Genomic DNA, 14,083 nt, shown 5'->3' with positions numbered 1-14,083 from the left:
TGCTTCTTCTTCTCCCCACCTTCGCTCTTAGAGCCCATCTTGAAGGCACAGAATAGAATATCCAGCATAAACAGAACACACGACTGGGGGATATGAGCATCATAACGTCACCCTAGGACACATGGCATGTCCAGATCCCAATTACACCTGCTACAGATGCTTCATCACAAAGACATCCCTGTGCAAACAGCAAGACTTCAGTACCAACTTCAGGCACTAGCCAGCCACCAGCTATGTGAACCACTACTGTAAACACCACACCACAGGCAGCAGAGAAATATTTGCTGCTTCTTATTAGCTCCTAAACAGGTAGGCACAAGCCACATGCCTAGACAAGAGAACCCCTGCCTTACTCCTGCTACCCTCTTAGCACCAGCTCACCTGCCCTGGTCTCTTGCAAACACAGCCATCTCCTCCTCACCACAGTTCTTCCTGTCCTTCACAGAAACTTCATCCTTCCCGCTTTCTTTGAGCAGTGGTAGAGGAGTGGCTCCAGAGGCACCAGGTTCCAGCCTTGGGTCTTCACAGACCTCACTCCAAGCACTGTCTGGCAAGGAATGCAAGATCATTGGTGACATGGGGTGGCTGGATGTTTTGGGGAATGCCTTCCTCTCCACAGACACAGAGTCCAGCAGTGAGTGCTTCTTTCTTTGCTGCTCCTCAGCTTTTTGCAGCCATAAGATCTCCACACCTTGAAATTCTACATGTTTACTCACAGCTGCCTCTTTAGCAAGCCTTCTCTCAGTACCTGTTTGCATCTTGCCTTGACTGTACTCTGAAAACTCCTCAAAATGTGTCCCCCTCTCCACTCTGCTGACTGCTTCCAGGTTTGTCACAGATGGCTTGTGACAGCTTGGTTTCTGAGCTGTGTGGACCTCCTCTGCTTTATTACTTATGGTTTGTGAGGATTCAGACTGCTTTTCTCCAGATCGTACTGAAGCCAGATCTTTCTCTATGATCAAATGCTTTTTTTCCTCAGCTGTTCGTTCAGATGGAAGAAACATGTCTGAGAGTTTTTCTTGGCCTGCTGGAACTGGTTCTCTGGGTGCCTGCACATTTTGGCTGCCAGTAACACTAATTTTTTCCATTTGCATCTCTGAATCTGCAGATCTCTGAAGAGAAGTATTTGCTCTTTCTTGAACCTTTGTTGCTTCTAACTGTCGAGAGATTTTCATAATCTCTGGCAGATTACTCGTGGGTTGCAAACCTTCTTCTGAAGTGTGAAGCTGCACTGCCCCTGCATCAGGCCTCAAATTATCAGCAGGAGCCACGCACTGAGGAATAGGCCTGACACGGTGGTGACTGTCCCATCTTTCTGGACTGCGTGTTATAGGCTTGGCCTGGCATGTCCATGGAGCCGATGGCGCTTGTCTGCTCGACTCTACAGTGCCATACTCTGGAAATTCAGTGGTGATGGTATGAGGAGGCAGACTGCTGCTTCCACGGCCACTACCTGCAAAGTAAAAAGAGAGAGACCCTGGATTTATCTACCACAGGCACGAAGCAAAAAGTCTGATCTCTCTCCCTGGCCCGCTCCTAACAGAGTAACAATGCTCTCCCCTGCAGAGAAAATACTTCAGTTTAACTCACTTCTGCTTTCACACTGCAGTTATCCAAAGCTGGTCCTTTTACATAGGAGTTTTTGGGCGGCCCTACTTGGGGAGTCTGCACGACAGAGGAAGGAATGCCAGAAATGTCTGCTACACTTCAGAAAAGGTCCCAATGGCACGTGAACAGTCTGAGGCCTCAGGCCAGGCCACAGGCCTAAGAAAGCAGAGATTCAGATGTCTGACATCCATCCATACACAGAATGCACCACCCATGATGGTTTTACTTAAAAAGGACACTACACATGATGGTTTTACGTTTATAGGTAATTTGCACTTGTAAAGGTGAAACACTGGGAAGATAATCAGCCACACCCCTTGTGTTCTACAGCCTTGACAAAGCTAACTGGCTAAATTACAAAGTAATTAATGAGCAATTCAACTTTCTGCCAGGACTACCCTCTTCCTTTAACAACTCAGGTAGCTGAAGGTCATGTTCCAGTGATGGATGCATATCAAGCAATTCACATTTTCTACTGCAGCAAGTAGCTGCTGCAGAAAAACGTTGCTACCCCTTCCTTGTGCTTTTCCAACGGATGTAAACAAAGCAGGACCAAAAACAGGTGGTCCCATTTTCCAAGCATCAAGCACTCAGTGGCTCCCATTGTTTCGAGGTAACAGAGAACCATCTGTCCGAAGGGACCTCAGGGATCATATAATGACAGATAATTGGCCACCTTATATCATAGCCCAAGGAGGAACTGAGCTTTTGGGGGAAAAAAACCCCCAAAACAACAATTAAAAAGCCAACCATCAACAGCTGCATTTGTCCCACTCCTTTAGGAAAGAAAGAAAAAAAAAACTGGCTTGGAGTATAAAAGTTTTTTAAATCAAACTGCAGGGTAGCCAGACCGAAACACCTACTTTGAAAAGCATCAGGGGTGATAGCTCTGAAACCAGACACCAACTTGAATTTGAATGGTTTGGTCCCAAGGTGCATCTCTAGGTGCTGCAATGCAAACTGATTCCTATCTCTGCTCCAAGCAGGCTGGCCACGGTCTGTTTCTGAGCAGAAGCCATGTAGCTGTGGTTAATGATAGGCTGAGTTCAAAGTGAAAGAGAGGATAATCTAACACAAGTTCAGAACGGCATTAATATGGCTACCTATATGCCAGTGGCTTGTTAAGGTAAGCAGAAGCTCCCATCTGCCAGTATATCCCAGTATATCTAGCCACAGGGAAAATACCACACACTAGGCATGGTGCAGGATCAAAGTGACAATCTTGGACCCTGCCAAGCCTCAGAATCCTCCCCAGTGGATTCTTCAAACGTCATGCCATTTACTTAATCACTGTATAATAAAAACTTAGCTTCATCCAGACAACCTGGTTGCTGTTCAGGACAGTGACTGGACAAAGCAGGGACCTTTTCTCTGCTGCAAGGTCCCAGGGAGATGTAAGGAGCAAGGATGCCCTGTCCACAATTGCATCACCAGCCCATCTTCATGTCAAGGCATGCGTGCACCCACAGTGCTTTTCCTGAGTGTCTGAAGCAGCAGACAGTCCCTTTACACACAACTCAGCCACACAGAGCTTGCGTGCATCTCAAGCCCACACTTTTCATGGCACAGGCACTAGGCTGCCACTGTGGGACACTTCCACCAGTTCAGACTTACATATGACAGTGCTGCTCTGTTACAATGTCCCTACACCTTCACCAGAACAACCCCAGGCAAGCAACCCCAAGCTGCTTTCTCATCCCACAATCCGTCTCTAATGCCAAAGCTTTAGTGCTTGGTGCTCTCTCAGCATGGTCTAGAGGAGGAATTTCTTAGAAGACGACTAATAGGGAGCATGTCACTATAGATGCTAACATAAACCCTTCCTGCTGGACACATCCACCCACAGCAATGCTTAATGTGTGCCCTCAGCACTGTGGGACAGCACTTGGCCAGGCCACTGCCCAGGCCACACTCTCTGGCTGCACTGCATGAAGAAAGGGAATACACAGTGCCCCAAGAGCTGGGACCCCCCATGCCTCACTCCAACCCACACATCCTGCCTTGTTGGAAGGAAGACTGGAGCCTCAGCCCTGGCCTCCTGTGGGGCTGGGAGGCAGCCAACGTGCTCCAGAGGCCAAGCCCTAACAAGGCACCGCGCACAGCTCCTGCCAAGGGGCCAGGCTCGTCTCTGCTAATTGCTATCTTAGCTTCTGAACCAACTTCAGGGAAACAGAGGGGGCCTTATTTCTTGTGGTGAATGCTAAATGCTCTGCTGCACGTCCCTATCTGCCACTGACATCCACTGCTGATGGTGGAAAGAAATCTTGAGCAAGTTTCTGATTTACTTCTCCTCCTGAACTTCATAGTCTGGCAAGCCCATCAGACTCCAGAAGAGGTACAGATACAGAGCACATACCCACACATGCAGGCACAGAGAGATGTCCACAGGGAGGAAGAGTGCTTACACGTATTCCCCTCTGCCACACCTGCAAGCTGTGCTCCATCTGGGCAAGAGAGTAGTGCCTTACAGTAGTGCCTTACAGTAGAAATGTAAGGCATTTTCTGAAGTGAAACATCAGCAGCTGTCCTCTGGACGGACTACTGCTGCTGCTGCCACTGCTGTATGCAAGCACAAGTCAGTGGGATTCTTGCCTTCATGCAGGAATATTGCCTAATTCTCTGTGTGATTGAAAAAAACTTCCTATATGACATCAAAGCAGTGCTCTGTTGCCATTATATTAGGTACCACCATACACATGACTGCCAAGGTCTCTATTTTGTGAAGTAAACCACAACCAATCTGCCACTCTCTCCCAAAGCAAAGCCTTTCCTTTTCCTCAGGGAGCTATTTCAAGTACAAGAGCTTAGGGGAGCTTGAGCTCTTTAAGGGAAACTCCTCCCTTATTCCCATCCACCACCACAGCATCATGTCTTGCTGCAGCTACTGGCATATCCTGTCCAACCCCATCCCCCAATATGACTGCATAACAAACAAGGATAGAAAGACAACAACAAAATTTAAGGACCACACTGAAGATGCGCAGGGAAAAAAAATACCCATCACCAAACAAACAAAGAAAGGACACACACTTTCAGGTAACACAAATTTCTACTTTGCATTGAAGGTGGCTTCTTTCAACAAATGAAAAAAAAAAAAAAGAAAGAAAAGAAAGAAAGAAATGGATAGGGAAAAAGCTAAAATAGAAAGGGGGTGAGTGACTAGAAAACTGAGACTGGGCAAATATAATCCAACAGCATTTGGCAGCCTTTCTGATGACTAGATGTTGAAAGAATTAATGACTTAAATCAGGCATAGATATGATATTTCATAGGTAAATAACCATTCCATGTCAAGCAAACTTGTCTACAGCATAATAAAAGAAAATTCTAGGAAGCAAAACACAAGTTAAAAGCATAGACAGACATTTTGTTTACAGGTACATTTTAAAAAAGAATGGTGTGAGTGTCTCTCTCTCGACAGTATATATATATAAAATATAGCTTGAGAAATTAGATATATTTGCTTGAACAGTCTTCTTACTCACAGAGGTTACTGTAGCTCCAGCAGTTACCCATTGGTCAAAGAAATAAAATGCAAAGATCATCAGTTTATCTATAGCAATACCAGCTAATTCAATTGCTGCTGTTCTAGTCAACTGGAATCAAAATAGTTTCAAATTTCCTGGCAGCTGCTGCCCTGCACTGCACACAATGATGTAAATGGATGCTTTCTGAGTATTATGAAACTGATGGGGGAACTGCAGTCTCATTCAGTCTATCGCAGGAGCTAAGGAGTCCACCTTGGCAGCTTGCAGGGGGAAAAAATAATTTCCTCCAGCAAGGCTGCCTGACGGCATGCCAGGGATACGTCTGTGCTTAGGTGCTGTTTTTGTAACTGCATCCGTAAGGGGAGAATCGGGCAGAATGGCGATGCTGAGAATCATGTGCTGGTTTTGGAATGCAGGATGCTTTATAGCATTTCAGCATTAGTGAGCTGGAAGCATTCACTAAGCAGCCCAGTCATTCTGCATTTTATGTCTCGGCAGCTCCTTGCACCGATCACAAGCAGCACGTGGGTGAGATTGCATGCAGCAACATATCAGTTACGCTTTCCTGGTATTCTTGCCACCATTTGTAAAAGGCAAATTAGGGCAAGTAAAAAACAATGTATGCATTAAGATGAGACAAATCTCCAGGTGACAGAGTTTAATGAAAAAATCACAGGATTTATGGTATTGTATCACTACTGCAGCCTGCCAAAGAGGAGGGTTACACACATCTCCTTGTCGTGCACTGCATTATGTTACAACTTCTACAGTCACTAAAACTATTCCAAATTATAAAGCAGCCTGCTCCTGCTGAGATGGAACAGACGTCCCCTATAAAAGGGGAGGGATACTGCACAGCCTCTGGCAGCCTTGTGCAGCAGCCCTTTTTCCAAATGATGTCATTCTCCATGCTGAAATAGGTCCTGCCTGGCCAGCATAGCCAAAGCCAGGGGATTAACATAATGCAAACACAGGGCTTTTGTAACTGGATTGCTAACATCCACACCGGACTGGGCACAGGATTTTCTGCAGCTTGCAGACCCTCCAGGCTTTTGAGCAGTTGGCTTGCTCCAAAAAGGAGAAGTGGAGCCAGGTCTTCATCCCGTCGAAAAGTTACAGCAGCATTATGTAAAAACAACAAGCTGGTGGAAATGGGGAAGCTGAGTGAAAGTGAGAGGCAAACAGAAGGAGGACGTTGAAGAGAGTTGCTTAGAAATAAATCCTGGTGAAGTGCCCCTGTGCCTTAGCAAACATGCAGGGAAGGTAGAGAGGAATAGAGGTATGGCAGAGCCCTTGCAGAAAAACTGACCATCTTGGCTGAGATCCCTCACCCCAAAAAGAGACAACCAGAGGGACTCCTTGCTGTGGTCACTGGGAGGTTTGGACAGAGCCCAACAGCATGCACAGGCTGTGTGCTCTTTGCAGTCCATACTTGAACAGCCAGACAGTGGTGTGACAGCCAGTGGCTCAGGGTTACCCAGAAATTAAATTGTTCAGGGAAAAAAATAACCCCCTGCACACATGCAGGGGCAGTATGTTGCTAAGGAAATTGTACACCCACAGCTTCCTGCACACTGGAAGAGATTTACAAAAAGATACTGCCCACCACTGTTCTTGTGTAGTTCCCTAAATTCTGGGGGTTTTGGGCTACCAGAGATAGTGCTAGATGAAACTTCAGTTTGCCATAGGACAACCATGCCCATGCTACGTAAATCTGTGACAAATCTCTCTGCTAGCCAGTGCTGTAGTCTGGTAGGATATTATGACGATAAGTTGTCATTGGTTTGAAAGAGTGAGAAAAGCCACTAGGATAAGAATATAAATCCTGTGCATTTAGAAAGCATGTAAAATATATGGGTCACTTTGTGCCTCTCTGAGAATCTGTGTGGATTTTTTTACAACTGCACAAGTTCTAGCCCTATTCCTGATGGAAAGCTTTATGCAAGCAATACTGTGACATGGTTGCATATTTTTCCCCACAGATTTTAACTTCTTCCCAGTGGTAAGCAAGGTTTGGGACCACTTGCATAACCCCAACTGCTCTGAATTAAAAAGCCTGTAGCTTTCCCCTGGTTGCAAGAAGGATGGCACCTTGCTGCAGTCACTCATAGGCCTACAGTGAGCTCAAAACAGGACAAAGTCCAAAACTAACATGCAGCACATGCTGAGAGGATTTAGTGTGAGGGATTATCCACTACAAATTGCTGTATGGGTCACAGATGGTCAGTGAGATAGCTCAGTCCCAAGAGTCATTACCCTGGAAAGCAAAATGGTAGAGTGGAACAGCTGCTAGCATGAGCAGTAACAGGAGGGAATACAAAGGGAATATCTGGACTCCTTATCTTGACATAAAAGTGCAAGTGGGTCTTAGAATATTTAATACCCTTTTTCTTCTTTGAAGTCCCACACTCTAGAATTATATGGCTTTGAGAATCTCAAGTTTTGATTTAAGACATATGTTTTGAGAAGTCTGAAACCCAAAATGTAAACAACAGATCACAAAAGAATCTGAAATTTTCTATTTTTCTGCTGCTGTGATTTAGAAAGGATGCAGCTAACAGATTTTCTAAGTGTAGATACACACAGTAATTAGCAAGAATTACTTCAAAAGCTCTGTAAGAGCCTTCACCTGAAGAAAAAACTTCTGAAGCAGTGACAACTCACAGCTGCTTTGACAATTTCAGCATCTACGACGACTTTACAGCCTCTCCAAATTCACTTATAATTAATGTTCTATATCAAAAATACTGTATTTTTCAATAATCTTCTCAAAGCCCTTGGAAAGTTGCTTTGTGCAAGCAACAACGGCTTTAAAAATCCATCACTCATAAGCACAGATCTCAGAAACTCTGGATTTCTGTAGATCCAGAGACCAGGCACACCTGCAGAAAAGGATGTCCTTTACTACATTTCAGAGTTTGGGACCAATTAACCAAGCTGAGAGTAGTCTTGCTAGGCAGTTCTTAAAGCATCCCTAGGAGATGGATCTCAAGTTATGTGCCCAGCTAAAACAAAAATAGGACACAGAGGGACATGTGCATCTCCCAGGCTCCAAGCGTTTGTTGCTAAAGGTGCTGTTGGGCATTGCCTAGTAACTTTTCAGCAGGCTCTCAAGCCAGTGAGACTCCCTTCCTCCAGAAGCTGGATGGAGTTAAATAAACAACACAGGGATCTAAGGCAGAAGGTACTTGTTAAAGCAGTGAACTGTGAACAGGAAAAATACATGCTGTACTCTGTGTTACACTCTGTCAGTCCAATACCAGGCCAGAACTGCACCTACCCACATAATTTTATTTAAATGCCTTCTCCATGTGTGTATCAACAGCAAGTTAATATGCATCATTTCCTTCAGAAAGCTTCTGAAATGAAGTAAGGCTACAGCACAGTAGAGGGTTTGTGTTATGTGCTGCAGATCTCACCAGATGATGGGGCTGAGGCCAAGGAGAGGACATGGTGATAGGTAAAAATGCATCTGTGTCCCACTGTACCTGCCTGTAACAAGCAAAGTCAGCTGGCTGAGCTTCTCCTGTTGTGCCCATTGATCTGTCTGCCATTTTCTGATTGCCTAATGGAAGGGGATGACTTGACTGCCTCCAGGAAAGTGTTGCTGAGTCCTGCCAACTTCAGCTGAATTCAGGTTGTGCCACATGTGCTCAGAGCATCTGATGTGGCCAGACACTGACAGACTGCCAGCATCACCAGGTCCCTGAGTATTTGCATGCTCACATCAGCATGGCTCTCTGCTTCGGCCAACAGAGCACAGATAGGGAGACATTTACTGCCTTAACTCTGGCATTTCCTAACTTCTGAGTGCTTAATTCTGCACCTTTAAAAAAACAATAAACAAACAGTCCATGTTTTAATGATTATTTGTACTAAAGCCTTGGCCTTCAAACAACTCTGTTGTTTAGAAAGTTGAGGATGTGGTAATCTCCTCCCTACAGCTGTAGTTACGATAACTTGAACTATCCAAGCTTTCAAGTGGAGGTCACAAGACATTCAATTTCCTCCTGTGGCACAAGGGACTTAGCATAATGCCTTGTGCCCTCTTCAGTTTTCCTCCCCCCTGGACTGGAAACCCAGACATCCATCACACCACACCCGACAGCTCCAGAGCATGCCTAAGCTTCTCCCTGCCCCAGGCAGCAGGACTCAGAAATTCAAGGGAGATAGCAAGATAGTTCCACCTCTCCACCTCTGCATCCAAGGTGCAGAGCACAATGCTGTCCTTCTGCACCAGCATTTATCTTTCCATGTGCACAGTTCTCATCTGACAGCACTGTAAGAGCTTGCTGCTCTTCAGAGCATCCAAAACAACCTGCTTTACTCCATGTTGGAGTGAAAGAGCAGCAGTCAGCATAGCCAGTGAATATGCTGGTACCAAAGAGGTAATCATTTCCTATAGTGCACAAACGCAACTGGAAAAGTACCTTCTCATACAGTACCTCTGGAGACTTAAATTTTAAAAGTTAACCTTCTTTTTGCATCATTGCCAACCAGCAATGCCAAACACTGGGGATATTTATGAGAAAACTATTGATTACACACTATGATTTAAAAACTCCTGCAGGACTTTCTGACTTGTATGTCAGAAAATGCAGTGGGACACTAGAAACAACAACATCAACAAGCTGATAAAGTCAAGTATGGACAACAGGATGACAGAATTTTAATTATGGGGGAGAGAGGTAACACAGCTCTGAGCTTTCTCCTTGTGTGTGTTCCTGGTAAACACTGCAGGACATCTGATGTGCCAATCCATCACTGTAATTAAGCAAAATTAATGTGAACATCAGGCAGTCTTCCAACCCTCAGAAAATGCAGTTTTGCACCTTTTAAACAGAGCTGCAGAGGAAGATACCAGATCAGGGAGCCCAGACTTTCAGGATTGCCTGGAGATGGAAAGAGCAAGAGATGAAAATATGGCAAAGGGTGGTGCCTCAAAATGGAAAACAACAGGGCTGGAGCACTGGGCAAGACTACAGTCAGCAGTCTGGGCTATCATGAGAACAATGTAATGAGTGCCTGTGGTCTAAGGGCAGTTCCTGCAGTGAGGACCAGGAAGGTATACCACTTCTGTGCAATGTGAAGGGGATGCAGCAGAGCTGGACATGTGTGCCTTGAAGGAACAGAGCAAACAAGCAAGGCAGAATGTACATCAGTGATGCTCACTTTACACAAAAATACTGGGATAATTTTCTTAAAGGTGTTTAAATCAGAAGTACAAGAACCCTGAAAAGTCTTTACTTTTACAAAATAGCAGCCATTGTGTCCTTCCTTTGCTCTTGAAAAAAAAGTTCTAGACATTCTAAAGCAAAAGCAATAATTTCTTCGATTGCAGTTCAGGAACAGGAATGTTTCATGGGTCAAAGTATGTGTTGGATTTTCTTTTCTGTGTCAGATCTGGCATTGTTTGACCCCTTGCAATGGTGACTTAGCACACATTGCCAGGAGAAAATAAGCCTTTTTTTTTAGAAATCTTCTTTTGGCATTATTTTGCAGGGGTTTGTTACAGTTTTTGCTGGCTTGAGCTTGCTAAGCACACAGATGAGCCCAAGAACTAGTATGAGACAATCGGTGGCAGTGTGTGTCTGGGACCATCTCTTTTGGCAGAAGATGTTAAATGAGCTCAGTTGCCTCATGACACTTCACTGAACATAAAACAGCAAGTGACAGGCTCTCCAAAAAGCTATTTGTTTCACCAGGAATTAAAAACCAAGCTTCTTCTAGCAGCTGTTGGGAAAGACCAGATTTGCATAGCAACACAGGCAGTATTTGTACAGGGCCTTTTTGTGAAGGATGAGATTAAACCTCTGATACACAGGAGGGATGAAAGCTTTCTCGTCTCAGAAGCATCAGAGAAAAGACTGTTTATTAATCTTAAGAAGCTATCTTCTTCCTAACAACGGTCTTGGATTTATTTTCTCATGTAACAGGAATTTTGGGGTATTTGGCCTTTGTGTTTATTTAAGGAATTATTTTGTAGTATCCCCCACTTTTTTTCCCCAAGGAAGCACTTTTAAGACTAAGTCATGTAGCCATGACTTTTTTTTTTCTTTTTGGTATTTAAATGTGTTAACAGCAAAGTCATATAATCAGGCCTGTAGCACAGCCAAGCCTGAAGAAAAGTCTGCTCAATAGAGATTACTGTTTCCAGGGCAGTTTCCAGAGGAGGAATGTATGTTTCCACATACAACAAGTGGCCTTTTATGTCAGAGAGTCTAAGAAGAGGTCTTGTCCAACCCAGCTAAATTCAGTTTCTAAAAAACATTTTCTTTTGCTGGAAGGCAGAAGGCTGGGGTTTCGCCAAGGAAGGTGACCAGGCCATGCAGGGCCACGTGGACAAGTGTGGTGCATCCTCCCCGCTCCCCCAGTGGGAGGGGTCTGCAGGGAAATGTGTGGTCTTGAACCCTTCCACAGCAGGAGGGTCCTGGGGGCTTGGATCAACTTCTTCTGCTCCGAGTAATGCATCCAGGGCAGGAGGATGGACAGCGGACAAGAGAGGAGAGGACCCAGACAAGAGGCATTAAAGACAAGAGCACATGAGGGCATCAGTGATCATAAACATCCCAGATAAAATCAGACTGAAGACAGGGAAGGAAAATGTTTTACATGGGACAGCTTTATTAGCATTTGAATATCGTTGATGAAACACTTCTTCTAAAGCCATCTAACTTTTTATTTTCCCCGCTCTCATCTGAAAATGACCAGCAGCTTCAACCTGGAAGGTAAAAATCAGCACTGAGCTTATTAACAGAAGTTGCCATCTCCCAAGTGAGTAAACAGAAGTGTTTGACACAGTCGCCCCCAATTATTGTTCTTTCTTTGTGAATTGGCTTGTCTGATGCAAGTGTTTTAGCTCGTAGTCAAGACATGTATATCCTCAGCAGCATCAGCAGGGCTACAGTAACATGGCTGTGGCCAAAAAGGAAAGGATGAACCAGAAGGCAGAAGTCATTAAGCCAGCAGCTTCCATTCAGCAGCTTATATGCTACGTTCTGTTTCTGAGGCCAACCATGGCATTGTTCAACTGCTTTAGGTTAAATAAATTAAAGTTCAGCCTAACTGCCCACAGTGACAAGTTGTTTTCTTGATCAAGTTTAAACACCAACATTTCTCCTGGCCCTGCCCCTGTCACTCATTTGCTTGAAATATTTCATACTTTGACCCCTAAAAAGCATGTCTTCTTTCTTTTAAAGGAAACTTCAGAAAGTAGCATGTTTATTTGGATTTTTGGTGGTGTTTTCTCCCTTCCCATCTAACACAAAGAAAAACAGAAAGACTTTCAAGCATAGCTGCTTCCCACAAAAGCACATGTCATGACATATTTGACATATATTAAATAAAAAACCCCCTATTATCTGGGGTACTAAAGCCCTGAGTTTGCACTACTGTCCCCTCAGCCACCCTGTCCTCATTCACCTCTAGTAAATAAGCAGTGAAAAGCTGAAGAAAAAACTAGAAGGGGCAGAACTACTCTCATTTATCCATGGTGGTCAAACAACTTGTAAGAGAAGGAGGAGGAGGAGGATGCATTTGTCTGTGACAGCATGAGGCCAGTCTGGGTAAGCACAATGTCACTCAGTTTTTGGGTACAATTCATAAATGTTATATGTTAACCACTGTTAAATATTCACAAACCCTCCTGTCCCTTGAAATCACTCTCATTTTGCTAATTGTTAGCCCCTAATGGTAGTTTCTCATTAATAAAGGAACAGAAGATCCACAAACAAGGCAAGAAGTACAGGAAAAATACAGAGAATCAGGCACATAAGTCAATATATCTGGCTTACTCTTTACCACCCTTTATTTTAGAGCTCAATACTTAGCTTGGAATACCTGTCATATTTGATTATTTGTTTTGGTAATAACAATAGATTCACTTGGATTTATTAGACATAGCATACTTTATTTAATACCAATCTCTGGATTTGTACCAATGCCTGCTGACAGTGCTCTCACACTGTGTCTTTCCAAGCAAGAAATGAGGTGATCATGATTCATGTAATAAACTGATACACATTTTGTGACAATTTAGAAGAGTTTTTAAAATTCTAAATGAGGTCATTTTGGTTTGGGTTTTTTTGAGGGTTTTTTCTCTTTTTGGAAATTTGGATTTTTTTCCACTTTGCAATTCGGATTTCCCAAGTGGAGGCTAAACTTTATAAAATCCAGGAAGAAACTAAACTCTTCTTTATTCTTTATTATTATAATTATTATTATTATTAATATTTTTTCCTTACTGAAGTTGAGAAGCATACACAGTTTGTTTCTGAACAAAGTGCTACCCTTTTCTGGCAAGAAGGGAGTCTTCTTTAATTAAGTGACATTCCAGAAAGTTTGCAATTAGAAAGGATCAAGGCACAAAGAGAATAGCCTGAGGAAATGCTTTTTCAAAGAGGGCAGGGCTTGTTGATAATTTTGACAAGGCAAGAAGAATAGCTACAATAACTAGATTTTTTTTCTTCTAGGCTTGGGCTCTTAAAAGGTAGAAAATGCCCTATATTTACAAGAAGACAACAGGAACAAGACAGATCCTTAGGCATAATCTTAGATATTGCACCTGGACTTCTGGAATCACTGACTACAGAGGGCAGAGCAATTCAGGTACCGCCTCAAGTATCTGAATTAAAATCTTACCTATCTCTACCTGTAGAAAGACCACAAAACACATTTCTGGAAGGATCTCCAGGCAGAAATGGCCATGTTTCAGCATGTGCAATTGCAGAACTCGAGGTTGAACAACTCTACTGCAGAGAAGTGCAGGGACTCCCTCCACCAGCACATGAGTCTCTGCTGTCACATCATGGTGGCCCACATGAACCAGAAAGAAAGGCAGGGGTATAAGAGAGGGAACTACTGTCATTTTCTGGGGCCAAACCAGCAGGATCCTATGGTCCAGTACTTGTGAAGGGCAGCATAGCACAGTGAGTGAGCCCTCATGGGGTCATTAAAGGATCAGCTTCTGCAAAACTTTCCTGAGTAGC

The 14,083-nt window shown here is 44.0% G+C and overlaps 1 protein-coding gene and 1 long non-coding RNA gene across 3 annotated transcripts in view; one reads left to right on the top strand and one right to left on the bottom strand.

Moving 5' to 3' along the window:
* The window catches only part of LOC128821553 (PH and SEC7 domain-containing protein 3-like), a 114,627-nt gene that overhangs the window by 87,683 nt on the left and 12,861 nt on the right, over window positions 1-14,083 (bottom strand). Inside the window, exon 3 of one of the 2 annotated variants that reach the window (XM_054002711.1) lies at window positions 382-1,453. In XM_054002711.1, the coding sequence (XP_053858686.1) occupies window positions 382-1,453 (1,072 nt within the window). Of the gene's footprint in view, window positions 1-381; window positions 1,454-14,083 lie in introns of those variants that run through there. The other variant, XM_054002709.1, reaches the window with a different exon arrangement.
* LOC128821554 (uncharacterized) lies at window positions 4,406-13,813 on the top strand. Its single transcript, XR_008441150.1, has 3 exons — window positions 4,406-4,644; window positions 11,811-11,870; window positions 13,568-13,813. It is a non-coding gene; the product is annotated as an uncharacterized LOC128821554 (long non-coding RNA).

The sequence above is a fragment of the Vidua macroura genome, chromosome Z, assembly GCF_024509145.1.
Source record: "Vidua macroura isolate BioBank_ID:100142 chromosome Z, ASM2450914v1, whole genome shotgun sequence".
Classification (NCBI taxonomy): domain Eukaryota; kingdom Metazoa; phylum Chordata; class Aves; order Passeriformes; family Viduidae; genus Vidua; species Vidua macroura.
The sequence above is the reverse complement of the archived record's forward strand: the minus strand, read 5'-3'. Positions and strand labels throughout refer to the sequence as shown.